This window comes from Carettochelys insculpta, chromosome 3 (genome assembly GCF_033958435.1).
Source record: "Carettochelys insculpta isolate YL-2023 chromosome 3, ASM3395843v1, whole genome shotgun sequence".
NCBI lineage: Eukaryota > Metazoa > Chordata > Testudines > Carettochelyidae > Carettochelys > Carettochelys insculpta.
The window spans coordinates 127,182,362-127,207,680 of NC_134139.1; the positions used below are offsets into that span (position 1 = coordinate 127,182,362).

At 43.5% G+C, this 25,319-nt stretch overlaps 1 protein-coding gene across 3 annotated transcripts in view; it reads left to right on the plus strand.

Moving 5' to 3' along the window:
- The first annotated feature begins 168 nt into the window (after positions 1–168).
- Positions 169–25,319, plus strand: part of RTN4IP1 (reticulon 4 interacting protein 1) — a 34,286-nt gene continuing 9,135 nt past the window's right edge. For all 3 annotated transcript variants that reach the window (XM_074990798.1, XM_074990797.1, XM_074990796.1), the window contains exons 1-8: positions 169–469; positions 2,400–2,551; positions 3,344–3,412; positions 6,104–6,228; positions 8,695–8,743; positions 12,554–12,690; positions 14,397–14,580; positions 16,747–16,839. In XM_074990798.1, the coding sequence (XP_074846899.1) occupies positions 169–469; positions 2,400–2,551; positions 3,344–3,412; positions 6,104–6,228; positions 8,695–8,743; positions 12,554–12,690; positions 14,397–14,580; positions 16,747–16,839 (1,110 nt within the window). The remainder of the gene's footprint in view (positions 470–2,399; positions 2,552–3,343; positions 3,413–6,103; positions 6,229–8,694; positions 8,744–12,553; positions 12,691–14,396; positions 14,581–16,746; positions 16,840–25,319) is intronic.

Sequence of the window (25,319 nt, forward strand, 5' to 3'; positions counted from 1 at the left end):
AAAAGTAGAACATTTTTAGAGAACCGAAGTTGGCAAACATACCTAGATTTGATATGCTAACAGTGGTCTCTGTGCAGGCAGTTCGTATCAGCGTGGCTAGCATGTACTTATTTGTGTCTATCTAGTATAGTAACCTGAATCAGATTCAATACCCCACGGTATATCCCAATGTATTTAAAGATGCATCTGCTTAGTAGGCAAGCCTACCGTGGCCTGTTTTTCAGTCAAGGTTCCATTGCACCTTGCCTTAGAAGAGGTAGAAGTTTAATCAGGTCAAGTCTATGTAGAAATATAAGTTTCTCCTGTCAGAGATGTACAGTCATGACATCATGGATAATAGACAGATACGGACGAAATGATGTGCTACGATTTACGAATAACATGATCTTCCCTATAATACATTTTCCAAATGAAGTCATTATTAAAGTCCATGCTGCAAGTTTAAACCCAATTGATGTTAATATGAGAAGTAAGTTATTTACTTTGAGTAGGTTTTATTATATTTTTGTATATTTTAGCATTAAGTTCTTAACATAATATGGTTCATATTGCAAGTATAATTTTATTATACCTGTATTGTTCTTGTTAAATTGTTGTAAATCATAAGCCAAAATATGCCTGTAACTATTTGGAAAAAAATATTTCCTGATTATTGTGAGAAGAGCCTCTTGCAGAATTTTACTGCTGTTAAATTGTCGGGGGGAGTGATGAATAAATTTTAGACTATTGTTCTGCATTTATCAATACAAAACTAGGCTTGGTTTTAGCCCAGGTAATACAAGCAGCTGGTTGCTTCCCTTTATATACTCAACGTTTTAAAATTGGCGATTAGAACGAGAGTGAGGTTGTAGCCCAATTTTGAAATGCTTTTCTTCTGTTAGTGTGGATCCAGTCTTGCAATGTGTTGCATTTCTTTGGTAAAATACTTGGCTTCCTCAACTTGTGTTAGAATTGGCTCAGAGCATTAATTCCCAAAGTTGTTTCTCTCTGTTCTTTGATCTAGCTTCCTGTTGCATATGTGGCTGCTGTTATTTAACAAACTAACAGCTGTGAGAAAAACAGACTTAGCCTGAGACAGCTTTTCTTCAGGTCTGCTGTCCGCTGAATTCAAGGCTTTGCCCAGTCAATGCGTTTCACTGACTGACCATTGAGATTTTTTGTTTTTCTGTCCAGACAGTTGTTCTCAATATCAGGGTCGGAAGTGTTAATAAAAACTTAAAATAACAAAAATTTTAAATAATTTCACAGTTTATTCACAACAAGATGCAGTCTTGAATTTCAAACGATATTGGTTTGAGAGAATTGAAAGAACTTGCTTTCTGTTTTTAAAATTTTGATTATAAAGAAATTACTTTCAGTTTGATGCACTTTAAAAGCCCAGATCCTGCAATGAGCTAGCAGACTCCTGAAACTACAGGGAGTTCCGGGGTCTGCCTGCATGAAGCTCGTTTTGAGCCAAAACTATTCAAAACACTGTAGATTGTTAACACAGCTATGCAATCCATACTCCTCTGAAGAGTCATACTGAAGTGAATTTGATCATTTGTGTGATAAATGGTTGTAGAATTGGCCTGTCAATTCTCATGTACCTATGAAAAATAAATTATGCATCTTTTGAGATAGTCAAAGATTTTAACTCTTTGGTACATGTGACTTACAAAGAACCATATCTTCATATCAAGAAAATATTTTGTTTCAATGTTCCTTTAAGCGTCTTTATAATAATAGTGCATAATTAAGATAGTAATTGCTCTTTTTATTATGACTGATAATATTTAAAATAATGGGACAGCTATGCGGCCTACTTCTGTATATTTTGCAGGCCTTTTACACCTGAGTAACTGTCTAATGCATAGAAAATGGTCAGTCCTGGCAGGATTTTATTTTTGTTGGAGCATGACCAGGAGAGGTGTAGAGCAGTCACATTTATGAAATAGGACTTAGTGGAGCGGTACCTCTCAGGATAAGGCCATGAGTAGTTTTTAAAATCATGTTTACAGGAGTGCTGACATCTTCGAAAGAACAGAACAAAATGCTGTGTGGTATTGTCACTCATTGACTTACTATTTTTAATCATGAAATAATAAATGGCTGCCAGTGTGATGTCTAATATGTTATAAATAGCTAATTGTTTAATACTTGTACACTAAATGAGGGACAAAAGAAGAAATATGAAAAACTTAAAAGTTGATAGTTAGCTGTGTAAACTTTTTTAAAACATAAAATAATATTGTTCTACTTGTTTCTAGTTCTTTAGAGATAAGAAAATTTTCAGAATTGTAAAAAATCAAATTACAGCGGTATGAAGTTGCATTATGCACAGATTATACACCTTACTGGTTGGATTTATGCAGTTCTATAAAATAATCATTGATATGTTTCCTACTCATGTTTTATAGATGGTTATGGAGCAGCTGCTTTAAATATGAAACGTGATCCACTGAAATTAAAAAGCGCAGGGAGTGAATTTCCTCTAACACTTGGTCGAGATGTATCTGGTGTAATTATGGAATGTGGGCTAAATGTATCCTATTTCAAGCCTGGAGATGAGGTGATGAAACTATTTTCATTTTTCTAGCTTTTATGTATGTTGAAATGTACTATGACCTCTCTTTTTTTCTTTTTCTTTGCACATAACTGATTTTTCCTTGCCTACCAGAAGCCAAGATAAAAGTTGGGTTTTATTAACCTTTCTTGAACTTCTGTTTTTTCCTGCAAAATATTCATAATTTTCAAACTCTATTAGTTTAAGAATAGTTAGCACATTCCTTTCTGTTTAGGGTACATTGAATTTGCATATGATAAAATCGTGAGGATTCTTACATTTTAAAAAAAACCAAAACCTTTGAAGCTGATTCATCTTGATTGAAACTACCAATTTAACTGGACATTTCTCTTGGGTAGACCTTTATTACTTTTTTTTTTATTTGCTAGATATTTAACTAAGCTGCATACAAATCTTTATAAGACTTGTTTATATCTTTTTTTTCAGTTGTACTGGACAAATGCTCTTTTCCTTTCAGGTATTATACCAGCTTCTGGCCTTCCACTAAGCTATAAATTGTTTAATGTAATCTACTTTCTCCAAAAGTTTATATTATACACAGTACAATACCTCTGAGTTATATTACCCTGCTGCTTTTAATCATTCTTCTGTAGTTTGTTTTAGAAGAGCAAATAAAACTTTTTATAGTGAACTCAGATCCAGTGAAACAGATTTCCATATAATGAATCTTTGCTTATGGTAGGCTGAAGTTGCTCTGGAAGTTGAAAAACAACTTTTCTATTATATAAATATTAAGAAAATAATAAAAGTGGGAATATATTTTCCTTTTGGTTTTAGGTGTGGGCTGCAATTCCTCCGTGGAAGCAAGGCACTATATCAGAGTTTGTCGTAGCTAGCGGAAATGAGGTAACCATATCAAAATTTTGATATAAAAACAAAAAATTCAGCAGGCTTTGTTTGTTTCTTTCATCATGTATATAAATTGCTGTTTCATGGTATTTGTCAAGATATGTTTAACCGTGGACAGATCAATAGCTGAGATTTAGTAAAGCATGTTTAATTTGCAACATTGCATAGTCAGTTTACTTGATGGGGGCTGTGTCTACACTACAAAAATAGCTTAGAAGTTGCTTACTTCGAAGTAGAGCTTCCACACACACACTTCAAAGTTAAACTTGAAAGTAGGGCACTACTCCATTCCTGGGAATGGAGTAAGGACTTCGAAGTTGGGCTCCCTTCCTCAAAGTTAACTTTGAAGTAAAGGAAAAATGTGTGTAGACTCTCTGCTGGCTACTTTGATGTAGTGCCTAACTTCGAAGTTAACTTCAACATTAGTTCCTGCAGTATATGTACCAGGGTTGAGTTATATCAGTGATTTACATTTTAAATTTTAATTGTAATTTAAATTAACAGGCAGGAAACTTTTATTTAAGTAATTTTAATTGTTTTCTGTTAATATTTTTTAATTAATTTTCCCAAAACAAAGCTGATTCTGATTGATATCGATTAACACGTGTTACATCTAAATATGTATAGCCTTTACAATAATTGTGCTTTTTTTTGGTTACACATTAGACTGCGCTATACATGTACATTAAGCTTTGTATACACTTAAAACATTTATTCAGCCTCTATATTTTTTATCTTTATTTAATGTGACTGATATGTTTCTGATGGATTTTTTAAAAAATGTATTTAGCTATGCTATTATGAGAGGAGGGCCATCAGTGGTCCGTCCCACTGAACATGCTGGAGTGTTCTGCAATAGTCTAGAGAAGGGGCAGCAACCCCTGGCACACGTGCCACTCAGCCCCTCCCCTTCTCCCTCTTTGTGCAGCACAGGAGGGGGCCGGAGGGTGGGTCTGGGGCTGGAGCCCCTGCTGCGAAAGCCCCCATTGCAGGGCAGGGCAGGGCTGGAACTGGAGCCCCCTGAAGCCTTCACAGCAGTGTGGGGCTGGGGCTGGATCCCCCACTGCAGCTCCCCTGCACATTGTGGGGCTGAGCCTGGAGCCCTACCATAGCAGCACAGGCCCCTGCTGGGGCTGGAGCCACCCTAGAGCCTCCATCACGGCGCAGGGCTGAGGCTGGAGCCCTACTGCAGTGACCCCTGCAGGAACTGCCTGTGGCACAGGGCTGGGGCCAGAGCCCTCTCCGCAGTGTGAGGCTGGGGCTGGAGGTCCCCTGGAGCCTCCTCTGTGTCATCGGGCTGGGGCTGGAGCCCCTGCCACAGGGTGGTTTCTTTCCTCCTCCCTCATGGGCTGGGGGTGGGTGTGTGGGTTCTGGCCAGAAAGGAAGGTGCAGAAGCAAGATGAGGGAGGATGTCTGAGGTCTGGGTGTGATGGAGGGTGCAGGAGCAGGCGAAGGGTGGGCGGTCTGGGTGGGAGGGAAGGTGCAGGAATGGGCTGGGGTTTGGGGATTTGGGTTGGAGTGAGAGTGCAGCAGTGGGGGGGGTTTGCAGGACTGGGCAGGAGGTGAGAGAGTGGGGTGGGAGGGAGGGTGCAGGAGGAGGCTGAGGGTGGGGGTCTGGCCAGCAGCAGGAGGGCAAGGGAGTGTCCAGGCAGAATGGGATGTAAGAGCAAGTTTGGGTGGTTTGAGCAGGAGGTAGGGGCAGGAGCAGGCAGGGGGGTGGCATTTATCTCCCTACAGTGTTGTCGCTACCTCCTCTCCTAGCCAGTGGTGGTGCCCTGCCTATGGCCACCAGCAGCTGTATGCTCCTGGCCGGCAGGGCTCCCTTCCTAGGGCACCAGCAGCTCTGTGCCTCTGGCTGGTAGGGCTTCCTGTGCGCAGGGCCACCAGCAGCTCCTGGGCAAATGAATAATTCAGCTATAGTGGTCCGAAGGGGCAGGCCCTGCTAGTATTTATAGTTTGTGTCAAGCTCTATGGGGATGGAAATTTAGAATTTTTAGTTAAAAATGTACAAGAGCAGCATTAATTTTTAGTCGTTACATAAAATGACGTGTGTGTGCGTGTGTGTGTGTGTGCGCTGGATACATAAGAAAAAGTTAATTTTAAAATGCAAAGGCAAAACATGTTTTAAGAAACTGATTTATTAAACGAAGTCAGTATGAATTGAATGTATTGTTTCTGGTCACCATGTCCTTCAAAATTGTAGAATTAGAAGATCTCATCCTGCTCACTTTCATTCATAGATGGCAAGAGGAAAACAAGCTTTCCAACTTTTTTCAGCTCCTGGCTGCTTTATTAACTTTGAATGAACTAGCAATTGTACTGAACTAGTTCTGTAAACTGAAATACGAAAATATTCTCTCAGCTTCTGCAGTCAGTGCTCTTGCTGTCAAACACTGGATTAGAAGTTCAATTAACTCAGGCTCCAGGTTCTTAGCCAGTGACTTCCCCCAGTTCAGTGGTACGACTCTCCACAAAAGTTTTGCAGCAAACATTTATTGCTTTATATTATTTTCAATTAATGCAAGTGATTTTAATAGAATATAGAATTTTATTTGTCTGTGTTTATTTAAATGTATTTCATGTAAATGGAATCTGATGCTTTTATTGAAATCAGTGTTTTAAAAATTACTTGACTCAACCACAAATTACATTATTCATTGTGATTTAGACATGATTGCTCCACTGTAGGTCTCTCACAAGCCCAAGTCTCTCAGTCACATAGAAGCTGCTTCCTTACCCTATGTTGGTCTAACAGCATGGTCTGCACTGAACCAGATTGGGGGACTGAACCAAGATAATTGCAGTGGGAAACGGTAAGTAACTCGTCCTGCTGCTCATAGGTTTGCATTAAGCTTTGTATGCATTGATTTCTGTATCAAGAGCTCACTGATTTTTAAATATTTAAGACTGGTAAAATAAAAAGTGAATGTGCAGAGTCATTCTTAGCTGCTGTTATACCGAAAACCCTCAAAATGCGCAAGTTCAAGTGGTGCTCAACTCTCATTAATGTGAGTTAAGCACAACCCAAATCTTGCTCCTGCCAGCCCTGGTTCAACACTGCCCCCCGCACAGCCCCGATCACCACCCTCACATGGCTCTGGCTCACCCCCAACCCCACACCCACCTCTGGCTCTGGCTCATCATCCCTCAAGAACGGCTCCAGTTCAACACCACTGGCCCCGGATCAAACCCCCATGGCCTGGCTCACCATCTGAGCATAGCACTGGCTCAAACCCCCTCCCACCCTGCGCACGGCTCCAGCTCACTGCCCCTGTGCGTGGCTCTGGCTCAACCCCCGCCACCTTGGTTCTACTGCCCCACCACCACCTTGTGCAGCTCTGGCTCAACTCCAGCCTCCCTGCAGCCCATTCTCATGCTTAACCTCCCTGCCCCCTGCCACAGTCCCAGCCTACTGCCAGGCTTAACCCTCCCCAACTGCCCACCCCAGGACCTAGCTTTCAAAAGGAGCTCCAGGTGTTCCTGCTGCTTCCCCAGCTGCAGAATGTGTTTTATGCCAGGGAAAAAGCTTCCCTCCAACTTAAGTGAAAATCGAGTTATGTGAGGGTTTGTGGGAAAGGGTTTTACTGTATCTAGAAGAAGTTTGTAAAACCCGGTGATTAGAATGCTGTACTGAGGTCTTGTATCACTAGACTAAATTATTTTAACAAAGTATTCAACTATGTGTTTTGTAATGTACTATGAGATGTTTATTACACACAGGTAAAATAAATATTCACTTGTCAAAACAAACGAGAAACATTTTATGATGCACTAGTTCTGATCTATTTTCGCTTATTTGCTCCTTCTCAAAATTTGGTGTTCTGTAATCTCTGCTAACTTTTGTTTATAAATGGAAGAGAGCCGCTCAATTTACAGTAGAATTTCTAGAAAAGAAATGTTTTTGTTTAGCATAGCTTCAGTATTATTTTGCCTATTCTATCTCATGTTTTTTCCTCATAGATTACTACAGAGTTTAGTAATGTGACTTACATTCCATGAGTTCTAAAATATTCCAATACTTCAAATATCACCACTTTAAACAAATATTTTCCTTTGGTTTACGTTGAAAATTGATTTTTCTGTTAAGGAAACATCACAACACAAAGCCGATGAAAATTTGGTGCATAAAGTGTGGATCCAAGCTTATGATGTGCTAACATTTATTCAGTTCTTTTGGGGAGAAAGGGTGGCCATGGTGCATCCTTTAAGTTGTTTTTGATTACAAAAAAAAAAATTACTGGCCAATGGTTCCACCACTGGATTAGTGGAAGACTCCTATGAGCAAGGCCAAGAGCTGCCGTGTTGTACTGGAAGATAATGTTATTGGCACAGAACAGAGGTGGGCAGCCTGAGGCCTACAGGCCGCAAGCAACTCACGGACTGTCCTGGCTGATCCTCTCCCACATGTGCCTTTCATACACTAGGGAACCCCAGAGCCCACACTTCCTATGTCGCCCTCCTTCCTCCTAGAGCTGGAACGCTTCCTTCCTTCCTGATCTGTGCTGTGTCCCCATCCCCCCAGAGCGGGAATGCTGTGAATCTGCTGTTTGCGGTGTTCCTGTTCCGGGAGGGAGGAGGAGTGGGGAGGTGGTGTGAATATGACAATTTGTGTGCTCTGAAAGTGCTGGGGGGGAGGGGGAGGAGAAGGTAGGTGTGGAGCTCTGGTTCCCCAGAGCATGAGAGCTGCTTGGGAGACAGTGGGGGCCAATACGGGGGCTGTGGGGACACAGGGAAAACCCCAGTGGGTCGTAGGCTGTTGCAGCCCACTGAGGTGAAGGAGGGCTACTTATGCAGCCAACCCACTATTAGTGTCACCCATCCCTGGCATAGAAGCATAAGTAGACAGCGTTATCGCTCGTTTTTAGTCATCTGCAAGGTCAACTGTCCAAAGGACCAAATTTGAAAAAGAAACGGAGCTGTTAATTTCACATAGCCTAGTATTAAAGATCTGCAAGAGACAATGAAGAAGACGTTATTAAATTTTTGCACATTTTTTAAAGCTGACATGGTGGTACCTCCCCTAAAATATAACCCTAGGTATTTGTTGTGACTGTTGCAATGCTGTATTCATTATACCCTTCTCCTAGCTGCCATGTCTCTCCTATATTAGGTCTTCTCTCCCTATTGTAAGTCTCCCCCTCATGTAAAAAAGCATCATCAAAGAATCCTTCTGTGTGTATTGGGTATTTCTTTAGTTTTGTTCACGAGGATTCTTTCATGGTGACATTGTCTTGCTATGCAGTTAGATTTTATCAGTTGGAATTGTTCTTATTTTACAGAATATTAATCTTTGGAGCCTCAGGTGGAGTTGGTACCTTTGCTATCCAGGTGATGTATTATAATAAGCCCACTATGTGTCCTTTATAAAAGCATGCTATTGCATTATGTAAGAGAGAGGCTGTGGAGGATGTTAGTGGTAAAATGGCAAGCTACTAACTGATACCAGTGCGAACCCAAAGGTAAGGGAGTTTGAAAATCATTTGAGATTTGTCATTCCATCTATTTTGTCATCATCTTAGCCTGGGGGTTGGAAGCCTGTGGCTCTGGAGTTGCACTTGGCTCTACAGCTACCTCCTTGCAGCTCTGTGGCTGTCATCTCATGGGCAGCTGATTCCGTGGGAGGTGGCGGGGAGTTCAGTTTCTGACAAAAATTAAAAGCCCAGTGGTGGGCACAACTCAGGCGAGATGCCCGCCTGCTGTGGGCTCGTGCGGCTCCTGGATGCAGCCCAATGCTGGCACATCTCTGCATGTGCCTGGCTGGGGAGAGGCAGCTCTGTGACCTGTCCCTGCTGTTGGCCTTGCCCTTCCTGTATCAAACTCCCTCCCTTCTCCAGCATCCCCATCCTGTGCACTAGCCTGGACCTTTTGGGTGTGATTTGGCTGTCAAAATATTCTGGTCAAAGACCAAAAAAAAAAGCTCCTCTGATTTGATAGGTGCCCAAGTTGCGTCTTGGCTTAAACTAGGAGGGAGTAAGCTGTAGGGACAGAGGTTGTGAATGTGGAAAATGAATAATTATACTTCAGGGTTTTAGTTACTGGGAAAGAGACTCCAACTTCCATGTGACTTGAAATATCTTATATGTTTAGATTAGATTTCCTGCCTCCCCTAAATCTGAGTGGAATAAACTGGTGTAAATTGATAGTGATTTCAACAAATTGCATTTTCTGAGGTAAATTTTCTTTAAAGTCTTCATATTTTTACACGCATCAGATATATTGTAGTGGCTTAGAATGTAATTACCTCTTTTTTAAAATCTCAGCAGTTCCTAATTTTGGGGAGAAGAGATGATCTTCAGTGAGCTCTGACTCTTGAAACTTGTTCTTAGTACATTTGCATTTTATTTGTGGCTTTTGATGGAAAGCAGTGTCCCATTATTCCAGCATCTTTGTTTTCAGAGTATAAACAAATGATTGCATCAGTAGGTGGCTTTTTTAGATTTCAAAGCTGTAAACATAGTAGCCGATAGAAGAGTATGAGAGAGTTTTCAGTGGTACAATCCAACATGTCTGCTGTGGGTTAAACTCTCTTTCTTGGCCTTGATACAAAACAGGTTGCTAAAGGAGTTCATGGAAACCTGCCGCTGAGTATTTGTGATCTCTACCTGTGGTTATGCAGAATAATTAATTCCCATGTTAGGTTTATGGTTAGCAAATATCAAGGAAGATATTGCATTGAAGTCATATGGTGTCTTAGGAAAAATTTAGACTAATGTAAACAATAAAGGGTAAATTAAAATTAGCAAAATTCCTTTCCATTTGAGCATTTTTGCAGACTAGAAACTAGCTAACCACCTTCACTATGATAAATCAGTTATTCTTTTGCTCTTTGAAGTTATTTCTTTTGTTGTTAACACAGTAATTCCAGGTTTAGGGGAATATTTGGTGACAAAGTCTTTTCAATTCCGGACACTCTCAAATAAGTTTAACCCATACAAGGCATGGTGGAGATTAATTGCCAAGTGGAAAGTCTCAATTTAAATAACTGATTTTAATTAACTGTTCCATTGTACTTCATTTACTTTTAAAAAAAGGTGCATTTTCATTGATCAATATAACCATAGAAGCACGTTGATTTACAATCAAATAGATTCTTTACACTAGACTTGGCACATACTTTTTGCTACATGAGGGGGTGCATTAAAATTGTTACTACACTCATCCCTCATTTAACAAGTACTTTATTTACGAGTACTCGCTGAAATGAGGGATTCATATACTTACCACTGTTCACTATCCGAGTGAACTTCCCCTGCTCATATGAGCCGACCACGGGTCCTTGGCCGGGGCGCTGGGAGACCCGCAGCTGGAGCTGAGCCGGCTGCAGGGTTCCTGGCGGGGGAGGTGGGGAGATCCTCAGTTGCACCCAGCCCGATCACAACACTCCCCCTGCAGCAACTCCCTGCACATTCCCCTGCCCTGTGCTGCCCGGTCCCAACATGCCCACAGCTTCCTGCGCACCCCCCCCAGCCCGCTCCCAATACCCATCCCATTCCCTTCTGAACCTCCCTGCCTGCTTCTCCCTGCCCATACCTCTGCTGCAGACGGGAGGAACAGGCCACCACCTCCTCCACCGGAGCTGCCTGCAGGTTTTAACCCTCCCTCCCACTCATGGCCCCAAACTGACCCCAGCCTTTAACCCTCTCCAACGCCCCCCCAACCCAAGGTTCACTTACCTTTCCAAAGCAGCACCACCTGCTGCCACTGCTTCGCTGAGTTTGGAGTATTAGGAACCAAACAGACACTTTTACATGTATTTTAATGGTAATTTAATGTCCCTCTTAGGAGTTTTCGCCTAGGAGCAGAAAGTTGGGAGCCAATTGTGCTCATACAGTGAGGGATGAGCGTATATATATTTTTAAGCATTATATAGCTTAATACTTTCAGACTTGTATTGTACATTCTTAGTATGTTAGGAAATGGTGAATGTTGTATTGCTTATTTACTAGCTATTTAACTTGTGATTTGTGACCGGCTACATTAGAATAACTGGAATTTTATCATACAAAATAAATGCTTATATTTTATTTTCATTAAATGAAACAAGTCTTGAATAGAGCTCATGACTTCTTCTGATACATTTACAAAGCTTGAGCTCGCAAATTAAATGTTTTTCCGCCCCCCCCAGGATCCTTTTTTTATCTAAAAAAAGAGCTATTTAACTCAAAAGTTTTTGATAGAGGGTTAGAGATTCAGTTAATTTTTTATTTAAATGTTTTAAGAAACTGTTATTTTTAAACAACATGGCTATGTCTACACTAGTCCTCTCCCCTTTTGGGAGGGAGATGCTAACAAGACACTTCAGGATATGCAAATGTGCTGCAATGAATATGCAGTCTCATTAGCATAATGGCAGCCATGGCACGTCGAAAGTACTGCTTTCGATTGCGCACAGCTCATTTACATGGGGTCCTTGTGAAAAGGACTCTGCACACTTTGAAATCCCCTTATTCCTATTTGGTTATAGGAATAAGGGGATTTCGATGTTTGCAGGGTCCTTTCAAAAAGGACCCCGGGTCAAAAGTGGCACTTTCAAAGTGCTGTGGCTGCATATTCACTGCAGCGTCTCATTAGCATATCCCAGAGTGTCTCATTAACATCCCCCTTTTGAAGGGGTGGGGGGCTAGTGTAGACATAGCCCATATTTTGAATTACATTCAGATTTTATTTTAAACATGCTTATGTTTAAAAAGGGAACTATAAATTGCAGTTTAAATAAGAAGCTCAAAAACTATTTAAATTAAAAATCTGATCAATTTTTAAAAGACTAATTGATTTTTATCTCCCTTAATAGATGGTTTGCATTTTGTATGTTTGTTGCCAAGTACATACAAGGCAATTGGCAGCATCTGAACAATTATCTGTTAAAATGACCCACTTTGAAAGGCACAAAGCCATTTACTTCAGGTGTTTGATATCTGTAAGAGGCATCAAAGTAGAAAATAACTGCATATCGTAAAGACCATTTACGGAGTTGTGTTAGTGAGTTGACCTGCACAGTAACACAGTGCCTCTGCTGTGCCCCCACTCTATTGCACATGCTTATCTGGAACTTGTTAAACTGAGAAGACCTACACCTCATTATCTTTTCACTCTTTAAATAACATTGAAGTCTTAGAATTTTTGTCATTGTTTTTATAGTTAATGAAAGCTTGGGGTGGCCATGTGACAGCAGTTTGTTCTCAAGATGCCAGTAGCTTGGTGAAAAAGCTTGGAGCAGATGATGTGATTGATTACAAATCTGGAGATGTAGCAGAGCAACTGAAAAGGTTACCATTGTATGTATTAATTCCGTTACATATTTTTGTAGTACACTATGCACATAGATAGCAAGCAGGCTTTGTTGCAATACCTTTGGGTTGCTCAAATCCTAAAGTAGCCTGGCAGACTCCCTGCCACTGGAGTTTTGAGCCTTCCCGTTTGCCAGCCCTTAGTTTGTCAATAAAGGAAGGTTCTTGCTTTCCCTTCCCCACTTTGAATATGGTCCATAAAATGAGTGTCATAACACAGCCTGCTCTGTAGGATTAAGTAAGAAAGGATAGATGTAAGTCAGTGGGGAAGAGCTCACTCATTTAGACACAATTCTATAATGATGATTTCTACAACTTTATCAGCTTCCCTTCAAGCATCTCAGAACGATGGTAAGCGTTAATGAAAGACAAGGTGGGTGAGGTGATATCTTTTAATTAGATCAATTTCAGTTGGTAAGAGAAACAAGCTTTCAAGCTACGCAGAGCTCTTCTTCGGCCGTAACTGCTCCACACCTCAGTTTCCCTTGCTGTACAATGAAGCAGTGGTGTTTGCACCTTCACATGGGATTTGAAACGCTTACTTGGTTAATGTTTGCAATATCACTGTAGTGGATGTGTAGGAAAGGTCTAAGCTCAGCAGTTTGTCTTCTCTAGTGCTTTTCTCCTAGGGGAAAAAGGATTCCGGAACTCAAGCCCCAAGCTGCTCCCCACCCCTCCACTGCAGATGCTGCCCTAAACTGCCCCAGGCTTAGCTAAAGAGCTAAATCAAGAGGACAGTGTAGGAAGACACACCCATCAGTATCTTCCATCTACAGTTATTCGTTTTTACCTAGTGAATTTTTCAGAGAATCGGTTCATTATTTGCATCATTTCCCCTACAACAAACACAGCCCCGGAGCCTGAGAACAGACACCCTGCATGAGCGGCAAAGTTTGATTGTAAGAGCAGTTGCTCTAAACACTGTAAACCAGCTGGACCCAGGAGGCTGCCATGTTTCCCTCAGTGCCACAGGTCACACTTAGGCTCTCAATGACAAGGAAGTGCTGAGTCGCTTCATTCACAGCCACTGGAGGCGTAGCCCCAAACAGCCCCCAGGCTTAACACACCCTCGCCACCCGCAGCCCCAAACCACCATTCCCCAACCCAGGATATGCTTATCTTGCACAGGAACTCTACATGCTGCTGCTGCTTCGCCAGCCCCTTTTTCTGTTCACCCTGGCTGTGTGGTTCCCCCGACCCCTCCGGCTTCCCCTGCAGTGCTGAAATAATGGGACTCAATTTAATTGGTTTAAAGGCCAGATCCCTCCTGCCACCATTAAATCAAGTGCTAGTTTTTCAGCACGGCGGGCAGGACAGGGAGCCGGAAGAGTGAGTGGTGGGAGCTGCAAGTTGTTCCTTAAAGAGCCATGTGCGGCTTTGGAGCCAACCAGCTTCCAAAATGGCAACGCTGGGGGCAAAAAGTGGTGGAACGCAGCTCTGCTACATTCTGATAGGAAAGAAAGTCCTGGTCTTCTCACTCATTATAATAGAATTTAGCTGAAAGGGTAAATCTCTTGTTTTATATTGCTGCTCGCAGATTGCATCCTTGCCTTCCATCTGTAAATGCTCTAGTCTATTCAGCTATAGTCAATTTCTGCTTAGTCGCCCTTTCTCTGAAATAAATGAGTTAATTACAAGACTATAATTTTCACTGCACCACAGTGCCTTCCACACATCTTTTCCCCCGTTTCCAGGTTTGATTTCATCCTAGATAATGTTGGAGGATCCACTGAAAAATGGTCTCCAGATTTCCTCAAGAAATGGTCAGGAGCCACATATGTTACATTGGTAACACCCTTTCTGCTGAATATGGACAGGCTTGGCGTAGCTGATGGCATGCTACAAACAGGACTCACCATTGGAAGCAAAGCTGTAAAGGTACAGAAACAAAATGGATGCTTTAACTCTTTGTAACAAGGAGTGTGGGTGTAAACAGTATCCTGGTATTCCCCCCTCCCGCCCCCCCATGATTCCTGTATGCTTAGTTAGGCATGCTCATACTGTCCCAACTGGATAACCCACCCCCTTTTTCTTCCACATACTGAGTTGGTGATAGTTGAGTGAGAGCCGATGTCTCTGTCTGATGTGGGAATGGTTTGGTTGCCTCTGAGTTTTGATTTTTCAGTCTCTTTATTTTCATGGTAAGTGCTGCTGATACGTCCACAGGAAGTGCAACTGATGACATTCTGGCTCCATTAAAGTCAATGGGAGTTTTGCCTTTTTTTCTTTTCTTTTGTCAGACTTGTGTGTCTGAGTAGTGATATCGTTACCCTAATTTTTCCATCTCTTCACCTTTTAAATAACTTCTGTCTGGAACAGCCCAGTGGGCTTGCTTTTTCCCTGAGCACGCATTTCTGCTATGCGAAGGAGTGCTTATTCAGCAGTTCTGTATTTAAATGAGACCTCAAGTCTAATGCTGACGGTTTAGAATGGAGGCCTGCTGTTCATAAAGAAGTGAAATACAAACCTGGGAAAAATATATACCCGTATTGCGCAGTATGGCTATATCTACACTAGAGCAATCTGTCAACAGAAGTTGCTGTTGGAAGAGATCTGACAAAACTTCTGTCGACAGATCATGGCCATGTGCAAAAGTGGCAGCCAGACTGCGTGGCTGCTCTCTTGACAGAAGGACTAACTGGAAACACAGCAGACAGGGCTGCCCAGGGACCTGGTAGCCCTCCCTGTTGACAGTTGTGTCATCTCCACCACCCCCTGATCCTGGAGCATCCACATGACTTTTCTGTTTACAGATTCTGTCAAGAAAGGCATTCTGCCTCCTGGGGGAGAGGCAGGAGGCTGTCAACAAAAGTGCTGTGTTCTGTCAACTTACTGTCAACACAACACATTTTTAGTGTGGATGCTTCCTGGGTTTTGTCGACAAAACCCTCTAGTGTAGACATAGTCTATATCTATCTTCACATTTACATAAGAATCATTTTGTGTCATGTCTGAAGTTCCAGTTGTATTTGAAAAATCAGGGCTCTGATTTTGTTCCCACAGTAGGTTTCCATCAGTGGAGTTGATTTACCTCTTTCTCCTAGCAAATTTGATTGGAGTAGGCCCTTTATGTGTTTGTCAGCGTCAGCCTTTAAGAGGCAGCTGTCTTCTGTACAGCTACTGTGTAAAAATGGCGGTTTCGTTTGCAGCAGATCTTTCAGTTCTGTGTCTGCATGATGTATCCAAGGGTATAAATTAGAGCTCCAGAATCTGCCAAAGAAGTTTAGCTAGGAAAAAGCTTACTTTGCTGGTAGAGCCTAGCTTGATCTTGTAGGGCAGCCTATATTTGATTGTGTACATTAATATAGTTTATTTTGTACGTATATGTAATGAAGTTCAGTTAATTTAACAGTCATGAATGGTTTTGGAATGACAGCTTCAGAGATGAAAGGTGGCTGGCTCTTCAAGGAGCATGACGCTTAGCAGCAACATTAGCTTTTTTTTCCACCTTGTTCCCTGAGTGTGCCTCAACCTGGTCTCTGTGGGTGAGAGTGGATATAAAAGCTCATTTTCTAGGTCTGTGCGGTTCTCAGTCACTGATGCTGCACTGAGTAACAGTAGATGAATGGGCCTGTCTGCTGAGAGATGGAGTGGGACAACTAGTGCACTTCAAATGAGCCACCAACTAGTCATCAGGCAGCAATGAGTTCTCTGGCATCATCACCCTGGGCTGGGTTTGAACTGATTGTCTGGAGGTGAAAGGCTCTGAATCACCTGTGGAACTCGGGGTTCATTCAGTTCCCGTGTGAATGTACATAAGTTTCTTTGTTTTTTGTACAAGATGTAAGCTTGCTTGTCAGGCGTCTATCACAATTAGCCAACATGTCCAATTGGACACCAGATTTCACTCTGATCTTATTGTGACCGTGCAGTATTCATGTGCATGCATCTAGACCATGTGTTTTTGTGACATTTAGATTCCAGATAATTTCCCATATTTTTGTAAGGTACCTCACTAGGCTCTGACTCTGTTGTTTTAAATGTGCATTTCACATTTTGAGTTTCCACTGAAACTCTGTCTGCGTGTCTGTGTATCTATTTCAGCACCTCTGTAAAGGAATTCATTATCGATGGGCATTTTTCACACCAAGCGGCCGATCTTTGGATGAAATAGCAGAACTGGTTGATTCAGGAAAGGTAAGTTAAAATCATTAGCTTAACCTGCTGTATTATTGCTGAAGTAAATATTGCTTCATCTTAAAAAGTGTATAATTCACAACCAAGGAGTAAAACGTTACAGGCTGATGCAGTTATTAATTGTGGCTGGATCTACACAGACCCCTTGTGCTGGCAGTTTGATGCTAATGAGCAGTCTCGCAATTGCACATAGCTGCTCATTAACATAATCACATGGCTAATTAGCATAGCCGCACCAGCTCTCCCTCCTGGCAGAGGCTGTTGTTGGCGGTAAACAGGCTGTGTAGACGTGCCTCTGCTGGCCAAAACCCTCTGTTGCCAGCTCCTTATGACTGGTCAGGCATGTCTACACAGCTTGTTTACTGCCAGCAAAAGCCACAGCCAGGATATAAGGTAAACAGGCATAAGGGAGAAGCATAGGAGCTGGTAACAGAGGAGGTTTTAGCTGACAGAGGCACATCTACACAGCCTGTTTAGTGCCAGAACAGCCTTTGCCAGGAGGGAGATCTTGCATTGCTCTGCTAATTAGCTATGTTGTTATGCTGGTGAGTAGTCATTGGCAATTGCGAGACTGGCCATTAGCATCACGCCACTAGGGGTCCGTGTAGATCCAGTGTGGGAGCTGGTTAATACTTCCATTTACCCACAATACATTTTCCCATACACAGTGATGATGTTGATTACACAAACTTGTGTTACATTTATGTTAGTGGCATCCTGCACTCTTAACTTCTAATTTAGCCTCCACCCAGAACAATTTCCAATACACTTTGTTGGTACCTTAGTTTATTTTGGTAAGCTTCCCCTTTTTTTCTTGCTACCAAGCAAATCCAATAGCTGTCTGAAGTTTACACTAAAACAGTGTTTTGAAAGCAGCTATATTTTTAAAGGGCCTTAAGTGCTCTTCCCGTTAAAGTAATGAGAGAAGATGCTAATGGCCTTCTTGTACAACATTCAGGTGCATTCAGCTGAGCTTGCAGACTGGAGGTTGGTCAAAACATTCCAATTAACAGATATTTTTTTTCCAATAACCAATGTTTTTACCTATTCTTCCTTTTCATTAGTAATTTAACATTGTGCTCTAAATTTGTCTAAGTTCATTTTTTTCACTTTTACAAACATAAACCTTTTGTACTATGCATATATTACATTTAAATGTGCCTTGACTACCTTTGGATGCTTTCCCGTTAACGAGAGTTCTTGCCTTTTGCCTTGTAATCTTTTTTCTGTTTAATACAGTATTGTTTTTAACATAATACTGTGTTACCAGCATAAGACCAACACCACAAGTCAAACATAAAACAAAACATAATCTTTATCACAACATGGTGTTTTAAGTTATTCTTTGGCTGATATCAGCTTTTTCTGTGCTTCTGAAATACAAAATGGACATTCTTCCCACCTCTTAGGAGAAGGTGGCAAATTAGTGTTTAAAATACCTGTTTCTTTGTTAATACAGAGTTTCTACAAAAAGACTTGAATGCAGAGTTGTAGGTATTTCTGGAAAAAAAAAGACTTAATACAAAGATAATAAGAATGGTACGGAAGTTTACAGGGTATCTATACAAAAAGCTTAATACAAAGTTATAAGCAATTGGTATAGAGACTTAAAACATTTATCTACATTGTTCCCCTTTTGGTCCTTCAACTTTCGTAAGTTGAATGGGTCCATAAAGTATGTAATCACCTTAAAGCAATGTACTCAAGTGGCATCAGCCTGGGGCTTTAGTTTGCTATGCTGTCTTTTTTGCTTGTTTTTTGTTTTTAGCTAACAAGCATGGCACACATACACAACAAGCAAATGCAGTATAATACCGAGTGTGCCCTTGAATGTGGAGAACAAAGCTGTGAAAATATTGTACCATATATTCTTATGGAAAATATTGTTTCCATGCATTCTCTTTAAGAACTGGGTCACCTTTTGTTTCTTTACGAAAGTGATTATTCAAATCATGCCAGTGCAAGCCAAAGTTAACGGAAAAGTTAATCAAATGGGTAGCTATGCTTTTTGTAATTTTTTTTTTTTTAAACCTTTGGTAAGTAGCAAAGGCTTTTTGCACGTGGAAGGAAGTGGGTTGAGGCTATCCTTGGGTAAGAGCCCACACTGACTCTGCAGTAAAGAAGTATCGTTAGAGTGCAACCCCCTCCGAGTTAAGATCAGTAGGAATGTTTGAATCCTCCCTGCTTAGCTCTGTATATTTAGATGCTCTGAGTGGAGGTGCCTGGACTTTAATTTAGCACTGTGTGCTGGTGGGCTGGAACCCAGAAGGATTAATTTTTTGAGAGCTGTTGCAAAGACTTCCTGTTTAAATAATCCATCTCAATAGGTTTTTGCTTTAAGGGAGCAAGAGAACTCTCAAGCTGCATTTAGCTATGCCTGCGTACAACGTTTTGAATTGTATTTTTTTTTTTTTTTTAAAACCCACCTGTTCCTCTCTTTTCAGATAGCATAGCTTGCTCACACTGTGCATGAAAATATACCATTAATATTAATACCATTCCCATGAGCGAAGCTAACATTAAATGTGCACTCCTTACAGAGATATTGGGCTTCATTTCCATATTCGATTCACATAAATCATAGAATAGTCTAAACAGATACCAGACTCTTAACCAAATGCATTGATCTCTCACTTGGTTAGTGTGATGTGATAGTGTGTGCTGTTGTTCACCAGCACTAATTTTCAGGGCTTGTCTTCTGAGATGAAAATACACCTTGATTTACTTAAAATAGCTACAGCAAAGTGGGAAAGGTTAGTGAACAAAACAGCTTCTAAACCCGGTGTGTTGTGTTTTCTTAGCCCTACCCCCAGCAGTGTGCAGAGTCTGGGGGCGGGAGAGTTCTCGTGCTTGAGGAAAAGCAAACTCCGAAAGAGGGGAAGCATAAATAGGAGATGCAGTTGCACAAACAGCTCTCCCTTCTTTGTGTGGGGTTTATAATACCAGGCAGATTAAACTGCCAGCACAAGTGAGTACCAATGGGGAGAGTGTGACATAATGCAGGCCGCTTTTCCTGAAATCAGGTGGAGCAGGGCTGGTCAAACTTTTTGGTCTGAGGGTCAGTAATGCTCAGGAATGTGGAAGCTGGAGTGCAGGAGAGGAGGCAGGGGCAACTGGTCAGGCAGGAGGTGCTTCTCCCTGGTGGTGCAGGGATGGGACAATGCACACTCTGCCCCAGGCCCTGCTCCCATCCTGCCTCTTGCCCAAGTCCCCTCCCCTGACTTACATGGCCCAGGGGGCTAATGGGGGAGCCTTATGCTGGCAGTAGGGGTCAGGCTGCTCGCACTCACTGGCAGCATTGGGGAAAGCAGAACAACATGGCTCTGCTCTCCCAGCTGCTGGCCGCATTGCTCTGCTTCCTGCCAGTGAGTGCAGGAGGCGGTCCTGTCCCAAGCTGTGTGGCCAGCAGCCGTGGGAGTGGAGCTGTGTTGCTCCACTTCTCACTCCCTGTCACTGCTGGTGGGTGAGGTGGGTCGACTCTGGCTAGGGTTTAGTTCCCCTTCTAATCCCCTGGACTGCCCAGAGCTCCTTGTCCCTTGCCACCTGCAGCATTTGGGGATGTGTCCCCTCGAAGTCCCCTCACGCATTGCCAGTAGCATGAGGGCTCCGGCTGGGGGGTGTGGGTTCTGGGGTGTGGCGGGATGAGAGATATGGGTGCAGGAAGGTGTGCCATACTGGGAGTGAAGGGTTTGCAGGACAGGTGAGGTACTGGGGCTGGGGAAGGTGATTGGGGCATGGGAAGGGGCTCAGGGGTACGCCATCTGGGTGGCACTTAACTGAAGCAGCCCCTGGAAGCAGTTGCCTGCACCCCTATGTCTAGCTCATGGAGGCAGGGCCATGCAGTTCTGTGGATCCCGGCCAATGAGAGCCGCGGAGACAGTGCGCGGAGACCCCGACTGCCCTTGCTTTCAGGAGCCTTGTGGAGCAGAGCAGAGCAAGCCCCTGACGCTGCTCCTCAGGAAGCCTGAGGACCACATTAAAGGTCCATTGTGCCGGATGCAGCCCTAAGGGCCATAGTTTGCCCACTCCTGGGTTAGAGCCTTTCTATGATGAGTTCAGTGTGTTTAACATGAAGTACATTAGCTGAATCCAGCACACTCTGACTTGCTTCTATTGAGGTGAGCCTCATCTGGCAAACAAAATATTCTTGGGCTGGTTCTAGTTGCTTGTTCCTTGTCCTTGTGCTGGAACCTGCTCCAGCTGCTCCTGTTAGTGACAGTCAAGCGGCATTTGGTCTTTAAACCCCCAAATGTAACCAGAGTCCTTTGGACGCGGCTGTTGGGATTATATTACACCTATATGTTATGCTGTCATGGGGCTATAGATTACATAGCTGCAGTTAGACAGGAGTAATGTTTTAAGAAACATAATATGGCAGGTTTTGATTCTTTAAAAGATACCAGAAAAGGGGTGGGTGGGCGGGTGTGTGTGTGGGAGAGAGAGAGAGATACCCACCCACAAAGGGGTTCTGCTAAGATGGCCTGTGAGTAAGATATTGTTACCCTGTTTCATATGGAGAAATTAAGGCAGAGGGAGGTTTGTGACTTAGGCCGTCAGCACTACATGATGAAGTTGAATTTAAGGCAGTTAGCTCAATATTACAATGTCTCTACTGTAAATGCCATTAGCTCAATTTTTAGAGAGCACTAATATCAATATCATAAGTGTCACAAGTCACTGGGTATAGCATCAAGTTTGAATTTAAAAATTTGAATAAAGGCCAGTGTGGAAGTGCCACGTCTTAAAATCGAATTTATTAGCCTCCAGAAGCGTCCTGTATGTATCCCACAAAGCTACATGGTTACCCGCTGTGTATGGCCGCTTCCATCGCCATTGCTCTTCAGGTGCAGGAAGTAGGTCACAGGAAGCCCGCGAATTTGAATACGTCACCAGCAAGCTCAGAAAATATAAGGGATGCCCAGAAGCAAACATTTCTTTTACCCATTGCATGACTCCGCATTGGTAGCCATGACATCACATCAGTAGCCATCTTTTGCAATTATGAGTTGTCTGGTTAGTTCTCAGCGTCACAAGAGAACTCCAGTGTGGAGCCATCAGGAGATCCTGGATCATCTTGCAGTGTGGGGAGAGGAATCGCTGGCAAGCAGACTTCAAGTGTCAAGAGAAATGCAGACTTATTTGAGAAGATGTTGTGTGGGATGAGCACCAGCGGTCACTCCTGGGACTTTGTGCAATGCTGGGTGAAGGTGAAAGAGCTCTGCAGGTGAATCACTATGTCCGCGAAGCCAATCAGCAGTCAGGGTCATCTCCAAAGACCTGCTGCTGTTATGAACAGCTGTATGTGCTTCTTGGGGAGGACCTGACCATGTTGCCCATTCTGAATTTTGACAATTCTGGAGGCCCTATTCCAGAGCGTAGGGTGAACCAGGCGGTGTTGGGGCCAGCAAGAAGAGGCCAGTGCAGAGGAGGTGGTGACCAGCAGGGGTCTGAGGAAGCTGTTCCTGACATCCTGTGATGTCATGGCTACCAGTGCAGAGGGGACTGTAGACATGGAGCTGGTCCCCTCTATGCCAGTCTCCTCTATGCTAGTCCCCAGGGCCCAGACATTCTGGTGAGTATTTTTTCTCCTGCATGCTACAAGTGGGTTGCAGCTGGGTATAGGTGTAGCTATGGGTGTAGGTTTTCTGTGGATCTATGCCCCACAGAACAGCGTGTTAATATTTCTGGGGATGGGGCGCTTATCCATTTTGGAGATCTCCAGGAAGGCCTCATCAAGGTACTCTAGTATTCTTTGCACAAAATAGGCCTGACTTATTGCGGCTTCCACAGTAGCACACCTTACCATGCCAGGCAACTAGACGGTATTCTGGTATCATGGCGCCACATAGCATTTTGGCAAATTTTCCAGGCTTATGCTCATCCTGTGTGAGCACCTCTTCTTTCATGCCATCTGTTAGTCTTAGGAGGGTGATGTCTTATTTGGAAATCTAAAAAAGCACAGGAATTTGGAATGGATTCCTTTGCAATGCTCCCTGCCCTTTTACATTTCGCTGGAGCGCATTGCTGCACCATGTGGCTGGCGGGTGTGCTGTCTTCCCCCGCTCCGTGCAGGTGGCAGGTTCTCTGCGCTTTCTCCCTTGCCATTTCCCTTCCCCTCCTTGCATATCTTTTCACTTTACATGGATCCCTCCTTACCCTGCTGTCCATGTGGCTTCCCCCTCACCACGTGTCATGTCCAGCTCTGGTTTTCGCTGCTTTATGTGGCCTTTTCTCTGACGAGGGTTGCTCTGGGGACTGCTGGTAAACTTCTTCCCCCCCCCCCCACCCCACAGCATATGGCTGGAAAACTCTCTCCCCACATTTCTTTTATTTTACACAGATCCCTCCCCACCCAGCTCTCCATGCTGTTGGAATTGAACCCTTCCCCTCCAGCTTTGCATCCACCTCTCTTGTAAAGCGGACAATAGCTTACCACGTCCACAATGAAATGATGTGGATAAGTGCTGGCTTTTTCCACAGACGGTTTGAATCCTTCTCATCCTTAAGGATCTGTAAGTTGCCTTGCGAAAAGAAGCTTCACTAATTGTAAAGACAGAGACCCATTCATTCCATGGGCAAGCACTTTGTGTGGACTGTGATGGTCAAAACTGAGACACTTTCCAGCAGGCATCCCCAGCGTGGGAGATAGGGTGATGAAGAACAAAAGGTCCAAGCAAGACCTTATCCTGCAGCACATGGACGGGCTCAAGCAGAATCCACTGAAAACGGAAGGGATACAGCCCAGTGGCAACAAGAGAGAGCAAACGGTGCACCTGAGGGAGGACGTGGCAAAGCTTATGTCAATGGGTGACCAAACCGAGGTTCTGCACTCCATGCTGGAGCTGCAGAGGGACTCCCTCTGCAGCACGGTGGGCTCTGCTCCCTGCTGCCCTGACTTTCCTCAATATAGGTTGCCCTCTCCCTGTCATGGTGGTGGCCAAATACATGGAGGGAGGGCAAGAACAGTCTGCTGCTCTACTCACAAGCACCACAGCAAAAGGCTAGTCCACCACCCTTGATATCCCTTCTTTTCCCTGCCCCTTAGCTCTCTCTTCTCTGCACCCCCATAAACTTATTCGTTTGATGACAGACATAGTGTGTGTGTTTTTTGGATACCCATGTGTGATGGGGTGCACAGATAATTGCAGGGACTTGCAGGGGTTAGGAGGGCTGATAGCACAGCTTCCCGCCACTACAGCAAGGTCCACAGAGGCACCTGGGTGGGGGTGGAGGTGGAGAGGTCCAATAGTACAGCTGCCCATCTTTTTGTGAAAATAACCCTCCCTCCACAGGGTTATTTCACAGAATCCTCCTTTCTGTGAAAGACACGGTCTAATTTACTGGTTCACATCTGGTGCGAAGCACAAATCAGACTGGTGAGTGGGGGTGGTATTACAAAAGTGAAATACAGTGCAGTCATGTGTCTGGCAGATCATTCGTGAAGTTATGTTTCAAAGTCTCCCTGATATGCCACTGCCTCCACATGGTTATTGGAGAATGGCCTTGTAAGCAGCTGTGAATATGCCCTGCTTATGGCATCAGCCTTTGCACTCCAGACGCTCATGAAATTCTCCCTCCTGGATTCACAAATGTTATGCAGAATACAGCACAAGGTAATCATGGTGGGGACATGAGTTTCACAAAGGTTCAAACGGGTCAATAGTCACCTGAACCTTGCTTTTGAATGGCGAAAGGTGCATTCTACAACCATTCTGCACTTGTTGAGTCTTAAATGGAATTTATCCTTGCTGCAGTCCATGGTGCCTGGGTATGGCTTCATGTGTCAAGGAAGCACAGGGTAAGCAGGTTCACCCAGTATTACTGTAGGCATCTCCATGTTGCCAATCTTGACTTTCTTTTCTGGTCTGGGGAAAAAGTCCCATCCATGAGCTTTCTGTACAGACCAGAATTTCTGAAGATGTGCGTGTCATGAACCTTCCCCAACCATTCCACATTGATGTCAGTGAAAAGACGTTTGTGATCTACCAATGCCTGCAACACCACTGAGAAGTTCCCTTTTCTGTTTATATACTTGGAGGCCAGGTGGTCTGGGGTCATGATCGTGATGTGTGCGCCATCTGTTGCCCCACCACAGTTAGGAAACCCCATGCCAGCAAAGCCATCCACCATGGTCTGTACATCTCACAGGGTCACGGTCTTCCTCAGGAGATGCTGACAGATTGCACTGGCTGTCGGCACTACCGAAGCTCCCCCCCGCCCCCCCGGCCCCGTAGATCTGCCCACCCCAAATTATTTGCCACTGCCTGGTAACTGTCAGGTGTTGCAAATTTGTTCTGTACCCATTGCTGGTTGTCCCAGGATTCCAAAATGATGTGGTCCCACCAGTGTGTGTTGGTTTCACGAGTCCAAAACCTCCGCTCCACTGTCAGCAATGCATCCAAAGCAGCTAGCATTTGTGAGTTCTTGGACTGGAGTTGAGTGATCTCCTCTTCAAAATCTTCATCCTCCTCCTCCTCAAC